Raw genomic sequence first — 23,198 nt, 5'->3', positions numbered from 1 at the left:
CATCAAAACATGTGGCGCTAGGTAGCAAAAAACGCTAAATTGGCTCACCTGTGTGGTAGTCTGGTCAAAAGTGGTCTTCAATGGCATTAAAACGATAAAAACGCTGCTGAAGTTAATCCATAGGTTAATCCAATGTGACTGTGTCCCTTTGAAATGATTTCTGATAATCCATAAGCAATAAACCTGCGTTTCTGTTTCTAGAAGTCAGACCTACAGACAGCTTCACTCTGGTGCAAAACTGCGTGCGCGAAGCCTACACCTTTTTGTTTTAGACTGTGTGTGAGTGGGGAGATTCCCCTTTGATATAGCACGAGATGTCAATCACCAAAATCGACCAATGGGTTCCAGAGAAACGGTAAAACCCCCATTTCCACCCAAATCACCTCAGAGGTGGAGTACCTGACCATCATCCAAGGGTAGTTTTCACTGTAAGTAAAAAATTATTTTTGGACGGCCACTATTATTTACAGTTTTTTACTATGTTCAATCTGAATTTTCTTTAAAGGAGAGGTGTCATGGCCATTTCCACTGATCATAATTCCATTGTTGAGGTTTTCTAAAATAGAAAAATACTGTGCAATTTTCCAAACTCACATTGGTTTCGCATACAGCATCTCTGTAAAGTATGTGTATTCAGCAGTATTCACTTTCTCCACTAAATGGCTCGCTGCAGCTCCTCCCCCCCCCCTCCGTGATTTCCTTGTTTAGCGATACACAGCCAAACACAGCCAAACTCAACCTGAGCACACACAAAGTCACAGCCGAAATAAAAACAATAAGTGTGGCTTGATATTGAGTAAGAAAAAGGTTTATAGGTTGATAAACGCTGTGAGAATGGGTCTGCAGAGAGAATTTCGCGCGATCCCAACTGTCCGTTATCAGCCCTGCAGCAGGGAGCAGAAATCAGCAGGGCTGCCTGCACTGAGTGTGTGTGTGGATTGGTCAATTTCGACCAATCAGCGGAGGCTTAACGTAACGGCTCCGCGGACGTAATGTAACGGCTCCACGGATTGGCCCATTTAGTTCCGGGTACGTACTTACGAAAGCACGTACCCGGAAGAATCAAATGACGATGACGTTATGATGACGTTTCACCAACGAGGCGTTTTGGGGAGGTATTTTCTGTTTTAGAGTTTTACTCGCTACAGGGTGTTCTTTGAGGGTTTTGACTCTGCACACCGTTTACATGCAGAAAAACCTTCATAACACACAAGGGGACGGGTAATAACCGGAAAAGCATGACATGTCACCTTTAAAATAAAAAACATCTATATTGATTCTGACTTTTCTACATCCAACTCACAGGTTTATCATTACTTTGAGAAAAAAGATTATTAATTTAACCCTTTTAGAAGGGAAGATATGGTCATTTGTTCTGGGAATGTAATTTTCGAGCCTGAGATCTGAAAAACAGGCTCAGGGCTTAACAGGTTAGTTCAAGTTAATTGTCTCTCAATCGGCTAATTGATTAATATACTAAGCAGTTCTTATATAAAGTTTAATTTATAACAAAATGTGTAAACTCTAGAAGTATAAAGATGCAGAAAAAGAAAATACTAATACAAGTTTGTTCTTGCTTCCACCCTCGACATAACGTGACTGCGTTCTTTACACTCGCTCTCACAGACTGTCGAGCGTCAGTGGTCGGTAGAGATGCTCGATACAGATGAAACAATGGGGGATAAGCGGGTCAGTCTTTGTAGGACAGACAAAAAGGGCCTCTTGAGTCTTACCTGTGTTTTTATGCAATTTTCAGAGCTTGCTGGCTGTGAGCAGCCTATCAGCCGCTCTTTCATCAGCTGTCAGGTGAATGACACAGCGGAGACAGGACGAGGATCTGGCTCCTAAAGCAAAGAGGAAGTGTTGACATTGTAGCGACTTAGCTTTGTTTGACTTCTTATGTACTTATATGGTTGATCATAAACTTCTCATCAAGATTGTCTCAAAGCGTGTCTCCTTGTCTCCTCTCCTCAGCTGCTCCTCTACTCTCAGTCCGGAGCTTTATGTATTACAGCCCATCAACTAAAGCTGCTTATGAATTATTCGGTTTGTCCGTGTATTGTCGTCACGGTCAATCATTCAGAAGCAGTATCTACACTGAGTGCCACAGCCTGTAATCTGATTAGCGTGGATTAGACCCAGTGTATGGAAAAGCATAATCTGTAACTTCGATTAACGGGGCAATACACCATATATACACACACAGGATTATATCTCCAGGCTCCAAGTTAGAGATAGTTTTTAAATGTGTTGTTTTGAAATAAACACTCCAAATAAGAAATGTAACACCCTCTCCAGCCTCCATACAGGCCCACAACTACTTTCTATCTTCTGTTTTTTACCCACACAGAACAATCTATGACTGGTTTATTTAAAATTATAATAACTTCCTGAAACTGAATAGATTTCAGTGTGTGAGTCTCTGAGCTGCATCACTTATTGATGCTGCTCGCTGATATTCATGACTCATTTACAGACCCTGCAGAATCCAGTGTCCAGCCTACTGCATGGTATTCCTACCAACCTTAGCCATGTTGTTTCCTATTTGTCAGTAACAGAAGGTCCAAAGCATCTTATTTTGTAATTAAAAATTCAACCATGTTTTCCTTTGTTTCATTAGGGGGGCAGGGTATCCCTCTAGCTTTAAATATTTGTGTTTGTATTTGAATGCAGACGGGTTCATGACACTTGTAGTGATTTATTTTGTAAACGCAGTTTAAGTTGAAGCAGCAACAATTATCTTGAATAACCAAATTATTTTGGTCAGTTTTGCAGACAAAAACACAAAGAAATGGCCATCCCCCAGCTTCTGATATTTAATGATATTTAATGATGTGAACGTTTTCTTATTGGTCTTATGTGAAAGCATCATTATTTGTTTGGGTATTGGAATGTTGGTGGATAAAACCAACAATTTGAATTCAAGTGAAACTAATCTTTATTTTCTGACATTACAGCCATATCAAACAAGCATGTGTTGGCAATCTTTGGCTAATAAATCACATAACATTTTCTATAATGACTTTGAGAACTTCTTCAATGCAGCTGTAGGCTGACATCGGTCAGAGGAGAAAGATGCAGTTTAAAGTTTTGCTACATGAGCGATCAGGAATTCTCATCTGTGTTGTTGAAAGTAAACTACTTAACTAATACTTAGTTAAGCACTTCCAATGTATTAATCTCCAAGGACAAACAATCATCTTTTTTTTTTGAATTACTTTTAGACCCAAGAGCCAAAGAGGACATGTCCTTCAATTCTGATAAAACAACGTCATCATGGGAACAAATTTTCAAGCTTCACAAAGCCCCTTCCTGAGCCAAAAACACAATATAGTGTATTAAACGGTAAAGCGGCTCTTTAACTTGAATTGCATCACTTTTGGCAATACATAGCAACACTTTTAGCTCTGGTAAGGTCAAACAAGTGCTCACTTTTGATACTGCAGTTCAAACATGATTAACCTGTTCATTTTCCACTGGTGGTTCATTCCTTTGAAACCAAATTGAGAATGCAGCCGAACCTGTAAGGTATTCCTGGCTGATTGGAAAGGTGAAGCTAATTATGTTAGAAAGAGCTCCAACCTAATAGCTGCCCATTTCTTACCACGAGTTGTATGTGTGGTTAGAGGGGTTAATCTATCTTGATTAGGGCATGTTTGCTTTGTACACAGCAGCACCCGGAGACATGACGCTCCGCCCTGTTTACATTACTGTATGAGGGCTGAGGGGGCAAGGTGAACCCTAGACGTGGGCAGGTCTGTTCTCTCAGGTAGAGCGAGTGTGAGGCATGTGAAGCATCACGAGTGTGTGTGTTTTGCACTCTTCTCCAGGATATGATCCTCTGGTATGTCCTTGTCCGTCTCGTGTCATATTACTGCCTGCAGGTGTCAATGACAGAGATACAGCTCTCTACTTCCTGTCTGTGTGCTATCAACATGAGATGAAGCTGATTTTATTCATATATATATATATGTGTGTGTATGTTTGAAATGTGCTCCTGGGAACCAGGAAAAAGGTGTCTTCCGATTTCCTTTTTTTTGGTGATTTCCTACCTATTAAGGCTTGAAAAACATTTTAGTTTGAAAAGACAGCCACAATTAAAAGATAAACTATTTAAAATATTATACTTAGTGATATTAATACAAGAATGCATTCACCTTTTATTTAAAAACTAAACAAGTCATTGATCTGAACATTGCTGTATATTTGGCCACAAAAAACCTAGCTCTATTTTTAGTGAATGCTGCCAAATCTTTAAAGACTCTGTTGTCAATGTACTGGGGAAAGCACTGCATTGGACTCCAGTCTGCACAGGGTGGGGGGTCATCGTGACTAGTTTCATGGGTGTGATCTCAAATTGAACATACTCATAGGAACAGACTTTTCATTCCTGCGGTAATTATTTGTATATATATATATATATACTCAGTATGACACACTGCTGACGGTTTGTTCCCCCCCCCCCCCCCCTTCCTGTCCTTGCAGTGAACATTCAGTGTTGAGGTGGGCCAGTGATGCCGCCTCCAGCCTCAGGTCCCCTGGCCGAGCCCCCACCTGACGGCGGGTGGGGCTGGGCTGTGGTGTTGGCGTCTTTCATCTCCATCGGATTCTCGTACGCCTTCCCCAAAGCCATCACGGTGTACTTCAAAGACATCCAGGTGATCTTCGACGCCTCCTACAGCCAGATCGCCTGGATCTCCTCCATCATGCTGGCCGTCATGTACGCTGCAGGTGAGCCAATCTCATTTTCACAAAATGAATCAGAATTCATATTGAAGTTGCAATATGGACTAATGCAATATCAAAGTCAGGCACAGTCTTTGTTATACCCATAACGTGTACTTCTGTAATAAGTTGTGTTGAGCTGCATGGATGTCCCGGCCTACAAACCATGTTGTACAGGCTAAAACAACAATTATTTTTGGTTTGGAACATATTGTCACAAAAGATCCCTCCATAATCATTTTTAGTATATTCCTAAATCAAAGTGAAAATTATTCTACAAAAACCTTATATTCCCTCTAATTCAGCTTCTGAAACTCAACTTAAATACATCCACACCCAGACCCTAATCTTACTCCAGTATTTTGGTAGAAATGTGTTCCAGTGCTTGATGTTTCTTATGGCAGTTGACTAATCTGAGATCTGTTGATGCAACAAGTCGTGATGGACTGTTGATAGACTTGTTTCCCCTTCTACAACACGTCCCCCTAACGTGAGCCACTGACCATTCAAACTGTCTGTTCTCTGTCCCGACTCATTGTGCTGATAAGATTATACACCAGTCATAAAGCTAGCTACCCAGGCTTATAAACTTCCACTTTTTTAACAAATGCTGAATATCCACAGTATGGTACAGCTGACTCCTTCTTCTTGGGTTTTACGTTAGCGAAAGTAATGCATAGTATCATCAAGTTTTATTTTATTTTGGGTACCACTTAGCCTGAGTTTGAGGGTTAGAAACTAAACTTAATGGTGAAAACTAAACTAGGCTAATGGCTAGACTGCTCCGTACACTACACTGTACTATTTAGAACATTCTGGATAGTTGTATGTAGATGATATTACGACGAGTCAAGTAGAGGGTGCTATGCAGTGGAAACACACATTTACATTAGATTTGATTTGTCTTATTTCCTGATAACATTACATTACATTTCATTTAGCTGACACTTTTATCCAAAGCGACTTACAATTACCAATTGCAGGGACATTCTCCCTGGAGTAACTAAGGGCTAGGTGCCTTACTCAAGGGCACACTAGTGGTGGTGTTCCTGGCGGGATAACTCACTGTTTGTCCCACATTGTACAAAAGAGGAGCTTTAGCTAGATGTTCGCAGCTAATAATTCATTGGTCAGTAGGGGCTTAGACTTTGAGCCGTAGGGTCGCCGGTTCAAGTCCCCGAACAGACCTAAATATGGAGTGTGGACTTCTACTTGGAGAGGTCTCAGTTCACCTCCTGCCCTGCCGTGGTGCCCTTGAGCAAGGCACCGGACACCCCCCACTCCCATTGTTCCCCGGGCGCTGTGCAATAGCTGCCCACTGCTCCTGGTACTAGGATGGGTTAAAAGCAGAGAACACATGTCACTGTGTGTGCTGTGTGCTCTGCATGTGTGACCATTAAAGAGGGTTTCATCCCTCCCATTCTAATTGAAAATCATGGTTTTGTTATTAATATATCATATAGAATAAGTGGTTTATAATTAGATGTATTGCTCATCAATGCAGATAATTCAGCCATCAAATGCCCTGGAGAGATATGTGTTACTTAATAATGTAATGTAATGTAATATATAAGGCAAAACTGATTTCTTAACAAGTGTAAGGTCAACCTCAGTGTCCAAAAGGTGTATGTTGAGACCTCTTACTTTATTGTCATTAGTCTGTAGTTTACACAGCAGGGCAGAGGATCTTGAATCCTGTCCTCTGTTTCATCTATGATCCTTGAAATCCTGATGTCGTCCTGCTTTTAGGGAAATCATGATGTTACACATACTGTCGTTGTTGAGGATTATTGATGTTGCATAGAAGCTTTGTTTACTGAGCAGACGCTTCAATCTAGAAACAAGAACTGCAACAGAAACAGGAACATAGGGTTGGTTTTGTGGAGCTCTTGATGGACTTGTTATCTGGTTACCCTCACAATATATTAGAAATAAAAGGATGGAGATAAAATCAGGTTGTGACCTGGATTTGAGGCACAGCGTCACATGCTGAGCCCCCGCACAACCAGGGATAACCATAATATAACTAACATAAAAATAACCAGTTCCAGATATACAGCATAAGATGATTTTGATAAATGATTTACGGACATCACATGGTTCAGGATAGACAAGGCTGTAGACAATGCAATGATTGTCATTTATTGGAAAAAAGACCTGTGCTTTGTATAAATACAAAAGGGATTTTAAATGACATTACAAATTACAACGCTACAGGTGGTCTTCCACTTTTCTTGAAAGATTGTTTCCTGCAGGTCATTTTCTAGTATCTGTCCACCCACTGCCAGCAGGCCTGAAAGCTCATTTCATATTGTAAATAGGTGCTGTTCCGTTGGACTTAAATAAAAAGCACATTTCCTTTTCTTTATCTTTTTTACTATGTTTTGTATATGTACCAAGTACAGCAGCACAGACTGTCCAATAAGGTTAATCAGTTATTGCTAAGTCTCTCTCTGAAAGCAAATTCATCTCCCCGGCAGCTTGTTGAACATACTGTATATTGGTATCAGCATGCGTCGGCTGATAAGTAACAAGAAACATGAACGTTGTTTCATACATGGCACACAAATAAAAATAAAAGTACATCTCTGTATATCTTAATGGTTGAGTGACTGAAAATAAGAATGAAAAGATTTACCTGAATTTTTTTTGGATTAAATGTATATTATTGGAATCATAGCTGACCTCTGACCTCCAAAGAGAGCACTTGGCTAAGTGGAGACAGCACTGTGAATGGTGACTGCTGCTGGGCTTTACAATGGTGTGTGTTTTCACTATGTGCAGTTACTACACTCTAAAAACAAATGCCTTGACTCAACAAAGAAAATCAACACAAAAGTTTGCATCGATGTTTATTGAGTTAAGACAACTTCCAATGAAATTGTCTTAAAGCAACAAACTTATTTGAGTTAGGGGAGAAGGCTTTTCCTCTACAATCAGAGGTGTTTTTACCACTTACTTAATAATTGGTAGCATAAACACAAGTTTTGAAGTTGATTACTCAAAAGATTAAGTTGTTCCGACTAGTTTTACCACGTGATTTAAAAGGAATTTCAAGTTGGATGTACTTAATTACCATCATTGTGAACAAACGTTTTTAAGTAGACAAACATTTATAAATTAAGTTGCTCCAAATATATTTTATTCAATAGTTTTTTTTCTTAGCTTTTTCATGTTTTTGCCTTTTAAAGAAAGAAATTAATTGATTCCACAACAAAAATATTAGGCAATTCACTTTTTATTTTGAACTGCAGTTGTTTATTTCAACACATTATGTTTCAATCAGGATGAATTCATTTAGTTTGAACATGTATTGTCACATGCCATATAATAAGGTGCATGAACACCTGAAATCACAGCTGACTGCAGGAGAGAGGAGAACCATTTTATAGTTTGGCTGCAGCACGGTGATTGGCCGCTGGAGAATGAGGTGAAATGTAATAGGTTAAAGAGAACGCCTGTGATGAGCTGATTATATGCAGCTGCAGAGTGAATGTATATACACCCAGTCTTCCTGAAAGAACTTGAGCTGAGTTTCATTTAAATCTTGAAAAAAAAGATAAATAACACAAATTTAAATTGCCCCACAAATAATAAATAAACACATCAGCCATATTGCCATGGGAAATGGGGACACAGCAAATAAATGCTGGCATCACATCGAAGTTAGAGGCCTTTGCAAGTTTAAAACCAGTGCCAAATATGTAAAATCTGTAAAGTTTTTGTAAAACTACAGAAACAAACTCTCAATGGCCACCAATCTGCAGATCACACACATCAATTTGACCAAAGATGTAACAAAGATGTTTACTCTGCCGACAGTAATTATTTCAAACAGTATGAACACATTTAACGCAGAATGCTTGCTCATTCATTTGTTTCCCTCGACCACCATGGTTGCCATCGTATGGTCAGACCCTGGGGTGGTCACTGATGATGGTGATATTCATGTCCTTTTAAAGCACATTAAATAATAGGTTAGCGCAGAAGAGATAATGAATTAGGTGATTGCATACTTTTTAAACTGTCTCTCTTAGCTAATTCAGAGCCATTATTACCAGCTGCTAAAGCAACGCTGGTATTGTTTTCACCTATTGAGTCTGCATGTGTGTGTCATCATGGCAATGATGTCCTGAAGACACACAGAGGTGCTTTCGAGTACTTTGCCTAGTGTTTAAATGCATGTGGACAGATTTGGTCAATCACAACCGTGCAAGTTTTAGTGTATCTTCTCATCTGTTTTGCAGGTTCCATACAATATTTGAACTGGTTAAGTGAAAAGCAGAAGCCACTTTTCAAATATTACACAATCCTTTTCCCATTCCATTGCTTTCAACACCTATCCATGCTGAACGTTGCTAAGATATTATTGATTGGGGTCTGGGCAAAAGTGCAATATGCTTCAAAATGTAACTGACAGAGAGCAGTGCTTTTGTCCTGTGTTTTTACACTGTGCCCATGGACTTTATTTTATTTCAAGATTTTTAATTACGTCGCTAAACTCCTTGAAAAGGTCCTCTTCCTTTTCTCCAAGGCACACGACAAGGCAGCGGATGGCTATAGTTCTCTGCGTACTTCAATTGTATTGTGCTATTTTTGAAAAAGGAAAAAAAGAGAAATTACCTAAATTAATATATTCTGAATGGGTGACTGCCAACAACATGCATTTCAATGACAACTCTAAATAACGATCCTACCTCAAGAAGAATGTCCTTGATCTGCTTCACCGAGATTCATTTTTAATAAAAAGCGATATCACAATAGTAACCAAAGTATGTTTACTCTCACAGTAGCCTCTACTACTTTGTATCCTCTCACAGAACTATTCACAGTTCAAAGGCTGCTAATTTTGGTCAAACAGCAATTTGCCTATACAGTGCAACAACAAGGCTATCTGCTCCATTTGAATGACAAAAGATGACACTCACCTTAAAATGTCCTTTGTATATTTCTATTTGTCTTAACTGTGGTAATTTGTCCAGGCATGTTAAGTGGGAGTGGACTTGAAATCCTTAACTCAAGGTGTAGAACAATTAAGTTATCAAGCCAATTGCATTACTTACTACAACTTGAATTTAGTTTTAAGACAATTAGCGCAGAAATCAGAGTTCAAATTACACACAATATTAAGTTGATGTAATTACCAAGATTATTACGTCAACACAACTTATAAATTAATGTTTGCAACTTAAAATGTTTATCTAAATCAATTAACTCACATTTTTATCTTGCAACCATGCATTTAATCAAGTGGAGGTGAAAGGTCGCCTGAATTCGTTTTTAGAGTGTAAGCTTCGATATCGATTGCACTCATGGGCTATTCATTAAATATCTGCTCTCTTGTTCTGCTCTTACGCTGATGAAGCAATCACTGTTTGGATGTGTGACGCCTCTTACCCGCCCCCCGCTGTGTGTGTGCGCAGTCATTACTGGAAGGTGCCTGAGAATGAGCAACATGATAACCATGTCTCGACACCTGCCAACATTGAATTAACTCAGAATAAAATACAATCTTGTTTCTAGCTTTTGAAACCAAAAGCAAAAAACGTCAAATCCATGACTGAGCCTAACAAACGCACCCTCTCGTTGTGTTGCCCGAGCGACAATGCAAATAAATTGCCGACCAAAAAACAGAAATCCTTAATGAAAACAAATGTCGTTATAATACTGTGTTACTGTGTCAAAGAGGGAACACCTGCACTCTTTGTTCTGAAACATTTAAGAAATGAATCTGGTATAAGGCAGTAAACTCCAAGTGATAACACACTGTGATAAAACAGGGCTGGGCATGCTTCAGCTCTGCGGTCCATTACAGAGTTACATCAGCAGCAGGCGGTCAGCGCGCTGCCATGACGTGTTTAAGGATCAGTGTCACTAATCCACAAAAAAAAAGAGAAAGATTTGACCTTGGGTTGGACAGCGGGAAAACACACCCACGTTACATTCATTCAGTCAACACGACAACACATACAGCTAAGGACTAGTGGACTGATCGATTGATAGCCTATTAATCCTTCAAGAAAATTGCTTGAATGACAGAAAATACTTTTTTAAATATTTAGTTTTTTCAGCTTGTTTAATGTTTTTAGATCATATTATAGTGAATATCTTCAGGCTGACAGAACAAGACATTTCAAGATATCACCTTGGGCCATAAGAAGCGATTAAGTAAAGCTTAAAAAATAATTCTGACTAAGGGGTAACGGAGAGTAATAATAGTTTGCCACACACAGTCCATTGTCCTCACAATATAATAAGCTACATTTTGTCTGATAAATAAAATCAATGTTTGTTACAAAAATAAATAATAATAATAATTCTGATATAATCATCAGCTGAAACAACTAGGACAGAATAATCTTTAGTGTTTAAAGTAACGGAGTGATTGTTCCTGGTATCTTATGTAATCATGGTATAGTCAATGCTAAGCCTTTCCTAAATAATTGGTGGTAATACTCTTGTTCCCTACATACAATATAAACATGCTACACCAATATTCCCTGATCTTTCCCTAACCCTATCCCTAACGACACCTTGTCAGAGGAGCAGCATTAACACTGTCAGAGTCTCAGGGTCAAAGTTCGCTGCTGGTAAGTCCTGTCACTGTGTGGCTCCAGCTAGCATAGGTTTGAACATAGACTGTATATATCCACATAGACTGCAGTATTTAGTAAATCCACAAAAACTCTCTGTGGGGATGATTCAGGTTGTGGATGTTCGCACTTGTTGTAAAGTTTGCGATGTTGCATAACACTAAACAATTAGTAACCTGCATTTCTATTGGCTAACAGTAGCACAATAACCCGGCATCATTAAGTCTTGTTTTCTATAAACTGAAAAGCTTAAGTTAGGTTTGTTGCAAAACCTTTAATAAGGGCGTTGTGATGCCAAACACTGTCCATTCATACTGACAAACATCCACTTATGGGGGGGTGAATATGCGTCAGCCGCTTGTGTGACAGTCAGACAGTGAATACTTTACAGCTGCCGTGACTAAAAGGTAGGCTAAACTCCGGTGGACGAGCCGCACTGCAGCGGTCTGAACCACATCTGTAAATAATGAACTAATGCACTCTGGAAAAGACTTTTACATTAGAGAAGTAGTTATACAATTGAATCTGGCTTCGTATTATTAAAAGCAACACGAGCATCGACCCGACGCACTCCCCCATTGTTGTTATTGTGAGCGGCGTTGCTGAGAAAATGAGTGACGAGATGTCATGACGCAGCACCAGTCAGGATCTGGGCGGTGGAAACACAACCGGGGCCAAAAAGTAGAACAGGTTGAAACTCAAAGAGCATCAGCTCGGAGCTCAACTGGAACCGGTTTGGTGGAAAAGGGTATCTGTGACAAATCCACAGAGAATCATCACCAGCAGTTCCCCTCATTCCTTCTGGCAGTGTTAGCCTCTTTCAGTATGGTGTAAAGATATTGATGTTTTATATTTTATTTAGTCGCTCTTGCTGCCCTCGTTGACGTCATGTTTGGCAGCATTCTGATCTGATGGGCCCGCAGCTACAGTGGAAATTACCTAGCTGAAGTGCTCCACAGTGGTGGTAACTTCTTTGTCAGTCTGGGATATCGAACTAGCAATGTCACGCTTTCCTTCACTTTGGTCCCTCTGTAAACATTCTCTAAACTTGACCTTGGATACACTTTTACCACATAAATGAACTGGCTGTATGCTGCTTGATGTCTTTGAGATATATGTGCAATGGGCAGTCAGACACTCCCTTCAGAAGCCCATGTGTGTCCTCTTGCAGCAGAACAAATTCAGAAGTTGTTTGCTTCCACTCCTCTCTTTAATCCTGTTTGAAATGTGATGGATACAGCGTCCTCTCATCCCCCCCGAGCGGCCCGGCCTCTCTGCTCATATTAAAGGGTCCTGGATAAATTTCTATATGTGTCACTCCTTTTTGGGATCATCTAGGTGGTTATATTTAGTTTGGGGTTTTGTCCGCTGTGTAATGAAGTCCACCCTGCGTCTGGCCAGTAGAAGATAAGCCATTCTACAAAGGAGGTAATGTGCAGGCTCCAGGCTTCCTCATTGCGGCCAATTCAGGTCCCAGCGAACCCCTGGAGAATACTGATCACTGCTGGGGAGGGAAATAAGTCCTCAAGGTCAAAAAGATTCATGCACAGCAAATGAAGTCTTATGACTTCTCACCCATTGGCTTTTTGAAAAATATAAACTTATTCTGGCTGGTAGCTACTTAGTATAAAAAAAAAAAAAAAAAAACATTTTATTACTTTTACTTCCCTCTTCCTAATCGATTTAGTCCCTCATGTTCTTACAATTCAGCTAGGAGACAGTGCCAACTGAGATGCAGACTCCTAAAAACTGGTTTCCAGCAACGCTATTCATTCAATGTAATATACCAAGTGTCTAAGCTGTAAATACATTGATCAGATGTTTTATAAGCGGATATAAGTTGAAAACAATTAAAAAAATCGTCTCTGGCTCTTATCGCTAAAATTCAGTAAACATTTGTAATTTAAAAATGTAAAACATATTGAGGATGTCAGGAATAAAACAAACCTTCCCCCCCACCTCCCGGTAACATATTGGCTTCTCGGAAGACTGAACAACATTCCCAAAGAGAACTGAGAATACAGATGAGTCCGTATGGGAGAGGAACCTCAAGGAGCTCATGTTTTCACATCAGTTCGTCTGTCAGCAGAATAACGGAATTATTCATGGGCTTTAGTGGAAGGCCGTAGCACCCAGTACAGTTTGAGTGGCCAAGAAGATCAATGAATGTTGATTTAACCAATCAGTTCAAATAGGTTCAATACATCCCGCTTCATTAAAAAAACACATTTTCTTCACATGAAACATTTATTGACACACCCATAGTGTTAATATAAGGTAGGCTTTAATGGATGCATGTGGGGAAATTCAGGCGTTTAAGCAGCAACAGGGATTAGATTGAAGCAAAGGAAACACGGGTAATACAAAAATAAAGGAAAATAATTAAATAAAGAATATAAATTCGAGGATAAATAGTATATCAACAATAGAATACATGAAGCACATACTGTATGTTCATTACAGATCGTAGCAAACATTACAACCGCTACAGATTAATGCATAGTAAAAGTGTGTCAAACAACTATTGTGCTGTACACAGTATGTCAAAGTGTTCACAGTGCACAACCAAATGTCTGTTTTACGATTGACAGTTTGGCTAATTATATTATCTTTGAACTTTGTTTTCACTTCTTATTAAGTGATTTAGATAATGTAATTAAACTGGCGGTTCAGTCACAACATCATTAACCTGATTTAAGATCTGTCCTGCCTGTGAGCGACAGACCTCTGCCACAGCGCTGCTGCTGCCTGAATAAAAACATCAAGGTTCTCCACATCGTGAGAATACAATATTACCTGGTGCCCCTTTTTTTCAGACACCGTATGATTAAAAAAGACAATATATTAAAGAGAACTGACTCCATATGGAAGTATTTTGTCATTCTTCCCTCCGTCAGCTGCTTCTCTTAAATTGATTTGGCACGAGAGGATGGGAGTGCCATGTTTAAAAATGGAACCGCTCAGTTGTTTCTATTAATAGCAGCTGGGCTCCGTGCAGCACTAACCAGATTAAGTCATTATGCGCTCACTTTCACTCATCCTGTCCACTGTAAACAACTGACATGTGTGGGTCATTTCATGTGTTCCCTTGTTCCAGGTCCCATCAGCAGCATACTGGTCAACACGTATGGCTGCAGGCCCATCGTCATGTTGGGGGGGTGCCTTACTTCCATTGGCCTGATCTCAGCCTCGTTCTGCAACAGCGTGGTGCAACTCTACATCTGCATCGGAGTTATCGGTGGTAAGTCCAGCTTATCCACTTAAGTCCAATTTGAGTTCATTTGATGAGCCTTCTAAGCAGCAGGTTAAAAATAAAGTTGTTGTTGAAGGAAGGACATATGCTTTGATTGTTCCATTTCCGTTTCTGATAGGAAGGCCTTACAAGGACTACATTTATTCAATATTAATATAGAGAAATACGCAGAGATTTGATTGCACCGCATTTGAGACGACGAATGTCAGCCTACGGTGGGCCCTCGATTATATCATTGAGAAAAACATACCATAATAAAAAAACCTCTCAGATTGACTTTTAATGTTATAGCAAAGTTTAGCATTGCTATTTCCCATTAATATTTATCCATATTATTAAAACTGAGATTGGCTCTCTGGTTTAACAAGACCAAGAGTCTACAGTCATGCTAACTATTCTATGAGGCTATATATTGTAGCTAAGTGCAAACTAGCATGGCAGCATGCTGAAAACACGACAATAACTTACGAGTGTCGGTAGCTTGCTCCTAAAGCCAGTAGCTCAGAGCTTCTCAGTGACTGTTTTTCTGTTTTTCTCCTCAACAGGTTTCAATTATACTATTCATATCTCTGTCTAATGTTGTTGAGTTTGTGATTTAAAAATGGGTTTCTCATTAAGGTAAATTAAATACATTTCTGATTACAGTGCTCTTAGACATTGGTATGTAACAGTTAAATAATAATTGTTACAAGTCACCTCTGTCCTCTCTCCTCACAGGACTCGGACTAGCCTTCAACCTGCAGCCGGCTCTGACCATGATCGGAAAATACTTCTTGAAGAATCGCCCCATTGCCAACGGCCTGGCAATGACGGGCAGTCCGGTGTTCCTTAGCACCCTGGCTCCTCTCAACCAGTACCTCTTCAACCAGTTTGGCTGGAGGGGCAGCTTCCTGATCCTGGGGGGGCTGGTGTTGAACTGCTGTGTGGCCGGCTCCCTCATGAGGCCTCTCGGACCGCCGCCCGGCAAGATCAAGAAGAGCGAAGAGATCGCCATCACCACCACAACAAAAGAGAAGCGGACCGCCTGGGAAACGGTCAACAAGTACCTGGACCTCTCACTCTTCAAGCACCGTGGCTTCCTCATCTACCTGTCAGGAAACATCATCATGTTCCTGGGCTTCTTCGCACCCATTGTATTCCTCACGGCCTACGCTAAGGACATGGGCGTGGACGAGTACTCGGCTGCCTTCCTGCTCTCAATTCTGGCTTTTGTGGACATGTTTGCCCGGCCTTCCATGGGGCTGCTGGCCAACTCTCGCTGGGTCCGGCCCAGGATCCAGTACTTCTTCAGCTTTGCTGTGCTGTTCAATGGGATCTGCCACATCCTCTGCCCCCTGGTGGAGAGCTACACCGGCCTGGTGGTGTATGCCATGTTCTTCGGCTTTGCTTTTGGCATGGTCAGTTCAGTGCTGTTTGAAACACTCATGGACCTGGTGGGGCCTCAGCGGTTCTCCAGTGCTGTGGGACTCACCACCATCATGGAGTGCTGCCCAGTCCTCATTGGTCCCCCTCTAGCAGGTAAGATATGTCTGTCTGAAAGCATATTTCAACATATAGGATTTGTACTGCCCTAGTCCTTAGCCATTCTGGTTTAGAGTCAGTTCACAACAATATTCAGGCCTCGTCACACCAGAAAGGCACAGTGGTCTTGGCAGCTTGGTACTGACCATTTGCAGAAGCTAGTTGGCAAAGGGTAAGATAACTGCTCAATATGTTCACACAGCTTTTCAAACAAAACATATTTGTTCCACTTCCTTTAAGTCATTACTGACTGCAATCTTTCTATGGAAGAGATATACTCTGACAGAGGGGGTAGAATATAAGTTGATTACAATACAGTTATTAAAGGTCCCATGTCATGGCCATTTCAACTGATCATGATTCCATTGTTGAGGTCTACTAGAATAGATTTAAATTATTTAATGTTCCAAACTCACATTGGTTTCTCATACAGCATCTCTGTATAGTATGTGTATTCACTCTCTGTCCTAAATGGCTTGTTGGAGCTCCTGCCCCCCCCCTCCCTGTGAGCACAGTGTGCTCTGATTGGTCGGGACGTTGCGAGGCTCGTTGCTGCTCGCCGCTGCTTCGAGAACAAGCTAAACTCATCCTGAGCACACACAAACACTCACAGCCGAAGTAAAAACAATAAGTGTGGCTTGATATTGAGTAAGAAAAAGGTTGATAACGTTGTGAGAATGGGTCTGCGGAGAGCATTTCTCCACGATCCCAACTCGTCTATTACCAGCGTTCAGGGAGCTCTATGCAAGTCAATGGGGACTCCCTGTTAGTTAGCCAAGGGATCCTGGTGTGTGAGGTGCTCCGCGGATTGGTCCATTTGGGCCAATCTGATCATTTGTTGTTGATTTGGGTATTCACACGTCACTGAACCCAGGAAGCAAACAATGGAAAAAGAGAAATCTCCAACGAGGCGTTCTGGGGCAGCATAGACAGGTCTTTTTCTGTGTTAGAGTTTTACTCGCTACAGGGTGTACTTGGAGGGTTTGTGACTCTGCAGACCGTTTACATGCAGAAAAACCTTCATAACACACAAGGGGACGGGTAATAACTGGAAAAGCATGACATGGGCCCTTTAAGATATGGTAGCCTCTCTTGTATTGACATGATACACAGTAAAACACATCTGCAGCTTTAGGCTCCACGCCTCTTTGCTCCTTCAAAGGTCAGCATTATCAGCATCATTTGTCAAAGTTAATGGGAGTTGACCAAAAAGACTTGCATGGATTAATTTTGCTGCATGGAAATTGTGATTCAGGTTCTATTGAAATCATATTTTTTATGTAAACAACTAGTTCTTTACTCATTTATATTACTAGTAATTACTCTAATGTATAATACTTGACATTTGTACATGTTTTTTCTACTTGGCAATGATTTTATAAATGAGCAGATACTTTAACATTTTTTAAACTTTGTGTGTCTTGCAGGGAAACTGGTGGATGTCACAAAAAACTACAAGTACATGTATTTTTGCTGCGGGGTGGTGGTGATTTTGGCCAGTGTTTGGCTCTTCATTGGGAACTTCATTAACTACACACTCTTGGACCGTGAGCAGAAGGCAGCAGAGATGTACAAACGGACTGAGACGGAAGATCCGGACAAAGCTCCAGGTCAGAAAGAGGCTGACTGGGAAGCCCAGAATGAGAAGAAGGGCGATGAACCTATGCAGCAGGAAACCAACATCTAAACCCTTCTGCTCTGCCAACAGTTACCTCACCTCCGTGACGTCCTCACCCTCCACTACGATCGAACTGAGCTCCCAGCCAGGAGGGGCCTCTGTGTTCCACCTGGCTCTATTCGGGGTCCTCTGCACTTCTAGAACTAACTGCCAAACAACAACAACTGTGTTGTAGGAGGCTGTGAGACGTTATATATGTTTGTCAAGGAGCAATAGCTGTGACTATAAGATAAATATTAACCACACAGAAACGTGTAACCTAGTAGCAGTTACAGTCAGGATGTATGATTATAGTGTCTGTGGGAACTCTGAAATTGTGTCAACTGCGAGCTAACATAGCAAATAATGGCAGATAATTATGAGAAAATGTAACTCGTAGTCAGACAATCGACTCTGCTTCAGAGCAGTTTGGTCTGCTACAGTTTGTGTATGGTTATTTTAAGGTATCTCCATATGTCCCTAATCAAATGTTCTGAGCTGTAGCCACAGCCGCCATTCCTTCTTCCCACTGTTCCTTCCGATATCACGTGAATGCAGCGTCACCATCCAACTGAATCAAAATGAGATCCGTTTTCTTCTTAACATGCTGAGATCTTGATTAACAAGAAAAAGGTTAAATAAATCAAAACAGTGAACAGGAATTACTAACTGCATTCACACTGCAGGTGACTTGGTTTTGACCATTTTTGTCAAATTGTGGACGGTTAGAGGCACGGATTGTACACACAGTTAATGGAGATCAGACTGCCATCACAGTAAAATGTAAAGAAATGTATTTCAAAATGAATGAAATAATGAATACAGCCTTTCTCTAAGCATCAACCGTGGGGGGCCGTAGGGGCCCCGCTGATTGTGCTTGTTTGTTCAGCTCTGTAGGAGGTCTGATCTCCTCATGACTTTAGTTATGTATCTCGCAGTGTGAATGCAGCGCTGGCAAACCCAGCGCACCAGAAATGATTGATCTATCTCGTAAAATGTGTTCAGAAATATAATTGCACTGTGTTTAAAATGGCAGTTGGGTGCTGTAAAATGTGCACTTCCAAAAAAGAACAGCAGATGTATTCTGCTGCCCACCTGATCACCGTATTGTAGCGCAGTGAGACCTGCACAGTAACCCACTTTAATACTTTATATAGAGCTTCCTTTGAGTCATCTAGTGTTCCATGCTGACTTGTATACATGTAGAGAAAAAGCCATACTTCACCCTAAACAACTTTATTAAAATGCTGCATCTATATAAATCTAATTACGGTTGAATGTAATTTCCTCTGTGGGCCTTACCAAGGTGTTAATGACCAAAAAACATCTGCATTAGTGGTTTCCCTTCACATAGAGCCCATGAGCAATATCATTTCCCATGTTTTACATGCAGGCATAAAGGGAAATAAAATGATGTGGTCAGCGTGAGTCCATTCTTATGCATTGTCTTAAATGCAATGTAAAGAATGCGGGGGGGGGGGTTGTACAGTGAACACTATACGAAGCTGATAAATCTGTGTTAAATGTGACTGTTTTTTGACTGTGATTAACTGTAATACTCACATGAAATCAGTGTAGTCCACTCCATTTGGCTCCTCACATGTCTAAGTGTTGATGTCCATACGCTAGAGATAATGTAACTTTCTGTGACTAATTCACTCACACACACCATGTGTAACCATGTGGAGGAGAGCTACTGATGCTACTAATAACTGAATGCTTAATGGATCTGTGTTGTCAATCGTATTGTGTGCAGATGAATGTACTGGATGAGCATATCCTGTTGCTATGAATGTCACATATTCTATCATTCCACGTGTCTCCTAAATGTCATCCTGCTGTTGTTCAGTTTTCATCATCAGCTGTGGTCTCAGACGCAGACCACATGGGGTCTCAGATGTCCTCACAAAGCAAAACACATTTAAATAACAAATGTAATTTTCAAAGCAATGATGAACAAACATGTTATTGTCCCTCTTCTCTATGCTGTGAAAAGATGTGTATCCAGAATAATGAAAATGGATGTCCAGCTGTGTTAACATATGCTGTGTTCACCTGAGTCTGACTGAGGATCAGCTGTTTGTCAGGCTGGGTACTCAGGGTATCAGGGAGACATCGTTTGAGAATATCTGTCATTTATTGTAAATAAGATGGTTGTGAAAGATTTGCACATGTTTGTTCTCAGTTGAACAAAGTACTTGACTTCTATGAGCTTGCTTTGAACTGGACTGAGTTTTCCAGTCTTGTTTCTGACTGTTGCTCCAGCAACATGTGGGCCAACCACAGCTCTCCTCTGTTAGTTTAGCTATTCAGAATCAGCGTCCCATAATGCACCTGCAGTTCACCTGCATTTCATACCGATATTAGACAGTATTTTTATATTGCCATATCTTTACCTTCCTTAGCTTTAGTTATTAATAACATGAATAACACGTTATGAATGTTAACATGTATGCTTCATTAGTGTAAAGAGGGACTACTTTACTTCACAGACTCACTGTACAGGGTGCCTCTCACTGAGGCTCTCTACTGAGCAACACTGCCCCCTGCTGGGTCCAAACCACACAGACCAAAGGAAGAGAGGCTTCCCTTCCAACAGAACACACTCACATGATGAGGGTCCACTGTGTTTTTGCTATGTATATGTTTAGGTATACAAATGGAACAAAACACCACCTTGTAACGGTTTGAGGAAATTAAAGCGTTTACCATTACATTTCAACTCTCTCCATTTATTTCCATACGTTCCACACATTATCTTACTGTTTTATTTGAATATGACATAAGCCATAACGGTTGAGAACCGTCACTGCATACAGAAAATAACCCATGTTTGAAATGATGGTGTTCTCCTCCCTTTACCTGACGTATTCTGTTTACACCACATTTCTCTGTGTTCTGGTATTTATTTGAAGAACTAAAGAAAATGCTAATAATGATTTCATCCAAATACATTTGAGTGATTGAGTTGACATGCACAGAGAACCTTATCAGTTATAATCCATATAGCATTTACTGGTTTATTTTGGGTTTCTTTCTTTTCATGTCAATTTAAAAAAGGTTTATCTTGAGATTTGCTTACGACCTCTTAAATGGAAATGTTGCTTGAGGGTTCTGAAGTGTCAGCTGTAGGAAATGCCCCGACTGTTATAGTTTATTCCCCCTTGTGTATGGAAGCAATAAGCAGAATGTAAAGGTTCAGAAAAGGAAATGGATGTTACGTACTGTTGGACTCCATGCTATCACAGTGTTTAAACACTCATACGAGGCAGAGAGTAAAGGACACTTCACTTCACTCTTTGATTTGACTGCATTATGTGTTCTGGGCCTGAAGGTAATGCAATGGAAAAAAATAGTTTGGATAAGAAAATGTGTTTCTGATTTTGATTCCAGGCTTTCTTAATTCAAAACTCCATTTGGAAATCCCTCATTTTAAAGTAGCTGTACTCTGCCCCCGAGCCAATGGGATCATCTCTGCCTCCAATAAGTGTTTTATATCCGAACAACATCTGCAAAGCTAAACCATGGACACACTACCTTCCATACAGATATGAGATGTGGGGTTGATCCATGTGTAGATGTAGGAGGCTGGAGGACTGTTGATGACATCTCTGTGCCTTATTGACCATTAACAGTACAATGGTGTTGTGTTGCAAACACTACATTTAGGTTAAGTTGTGTCCTTCCTTCCTACTTATTGTCGGTTTAAAGTATTCCCTCCTCTGACATAAAGTCACTGCGCTCAATCTTCACGTCGTATTACAGTTTTTCTCGATTGCTAACACACATTTCTTTTTAATTGCTCAGTTTCTCAGAACACTAAACACAATTCACAAAACCACACACCCAAAGTGCAAAACACCTAATTTCTCCAGCTAAATTAAGAACTGCACTCAAAATGACATACAAACTTACCAAATGCAAACTTTTGCACCAAATATAGCACACTTCATTCATAATACTAGATGGTTTGACCACCCAACTACACACTGCTGAGCATAATCTAAAGCACTTTCATCTGTTATGGGCTACGTTCTGTACATAGAGGTTTCTGCAGAGAAAGATTGCTTAAGTATACAGAAATACAGTAAATGAATAAATACAAATTAGTTGTTGAAAAAAATCAGATTTGATTCAAAAATAACATTGTGCAACATGCATCTCAGCACATACTGTAGTTACTATGCTTCGGATCTCTCTAAGTGTGATACATTGTTTGCCACAACCCAGTTTGTAACTGCTGCTTCCTGTGCCTCATTGAACATCCTTAGCCCTGCACCTCTTTGTTTCTCAGTCCTTCAGATAAACAACAAAGATAAAGTGGATGGTCAGTGTCTGTGTTGCATAAAAGTAAGTCTACCACAGTACATTGTGCAGGATTTGTGTAGTTATAGTCTGCAACATGTCAACAATTCAATTAAAGTAATGAAGTAAATACGTTTCACACAACAGATATAAGCACTGATATATCATGAGAGTATTCTTCTTTGTCCACGTCCTCTCCTTCCAGCTCTTCCTCTACCTCTCATTCTTCCTCCTCTCACTCTCACCCCACCTCTTCCTCCTCCTCTCACTCTCAGCCCAGCTCTTCCTCTTCCTCTTGCTTCCATGTTGGCTTCCATTGTTGCTGTAAGAAAGTACTCACCTCTGGTCTTTTCATAGTGCTAACATCCTGATTGATGAGCCAACAATTATGCTATCAGGTGTTTGTTTCAGGTGGAACGTGTTTCTTGATCATTGGTCCATGTGTGAGGCCTTTTGAATATCAGTGTTTTAAACCTGCTAACACGTGACTTAATGTCAGATTCCTGTGTCTTACGTGGAGAAACGTGTGCAGTGGTTTGCGAAAAGTGCCATGTTGATTTGCAAATTGTGTGAAAAGCTGAAAACGTGTTTAGAGTTTTGGAGATTTGAGCCGATGTTTTGCTCTTTGAGTGTCAGTTAAAATAATTGTGCTTTATGTAGCATTTTAGTGTGTTAGCAATCGAGAAAAACTGTAACTCATGTAAAAAATGCTGCAACACCAGATAGTCTAAATATTTATAAATGATTTTAATTGAAAATAATTGCTGCTATCTATTGTGTTTATAGGGTGCTTATATTTCAGTGTATGAACACATTAGAGGACATAGTGTTTGTAGCTGAGTCCTTCCAGTAGCAGAGCACCGCACTGAGACGTGTGTGTTCACAGTGTTCAGGGTGTGACGTTCACAGTGTGTGACGTTCACAGTGTTTGTGTTCAGTGTGTTTGTGTGTGTTCAGTATGTGTTCAGTGTGGTGTTCACAGTGTGTTCAGTGTGTGTTCTCAGTGTGTGTTCACGGTGTGTGACGTTCACAGTGTGTTCACAGTGTTCAGTGTGTTTGTGTGTGTTCACAGTGTGTTCAGTGTGTGTTCTCAGTGTGTGTTCACGGTGTGTGTCAGTGCTTCACTGCAGCCTCCTCCAGAACC

General features: G+C 40.5%; 2 protein-coding genes and 1 long non-coding RNA gene across 3 annotated transcripts in view; 2 read left to right on the top strand and 1 right to left on the bottom strand.

The window, feature by feature from the left end:
- The window catches only part of LOC307023218 (monocarboxylate transporter 2), a 58,358-nt gene extending 37,895 nt beyond the window's left edge, over positions 1–20,463 (top strand). The window contains exons 2-5 of the mRNA XM_079656330.1: positions 4,486–4,731; positions 14,416–14,559; positions 15,289–16,089; positions 17,520–20,463. Of these exons, the coding sequence (XP_079512456.1) occupies positions 4,515–4,731; positions 14,416–14,559; positions 15,289–16,089; positions 17,520–17,779 (1,422 nt within the window). The 5' untranslated portion in view covers positions 4,486–4,514 and the 3' untranslated portion in view covers positions 17,780–20,463. The remainder of the gene's footprint in view (positions 1–4,485; positions 4,732–14,415; positions 14,560–15,288; positions 16,090–17,519) is intronic.
- The window catches only part of LOC307023219 (uncharacterized protein), a 241,693-nt gene that overhangs the window by 13,392 nt on the left and 205,103 nt on the right, over positions 1–23,198 (top strand). The window lies entirely within an intron of this gene.
- Positions 4,597–23,198, bottom strand: part of LOC307023221 — a 60,556-nt gene continuing 41,954 nt past the window's right edge. The window contains exons 2-3 of the long non-coding RNA XR_013803640.1: positions 6,370–6,467; positions 4,597–4,725 (exon numbers count right to left, since the gene is read on the bottom strand). This is a non-coding gene — a long non-coding RNA (uncharacterized lncRNA). The remainder of the gene's footprint in view (positions 4,726–6,369; positions 6,468–23,198) is intronic.

This window comes from Notothenia rossii (genome assembly GCF_949606895.1).
Source record: "Notothenia rossii genome assembly, chromosome: 10".
In the NCBI taxonomy this organism is placed as follows: domain Eukaryota; kingdom Metazoa; phylum Chordata; class Actinopteri; order Perciformes; family Nototheniidae; genus Notothenia; species Notothenia rossii.
The sequence above is the reverse complement of the archived record's forward strand: the minus strand, read 5'-3'. Positions and strand labels throughout refer to the sequence as shown.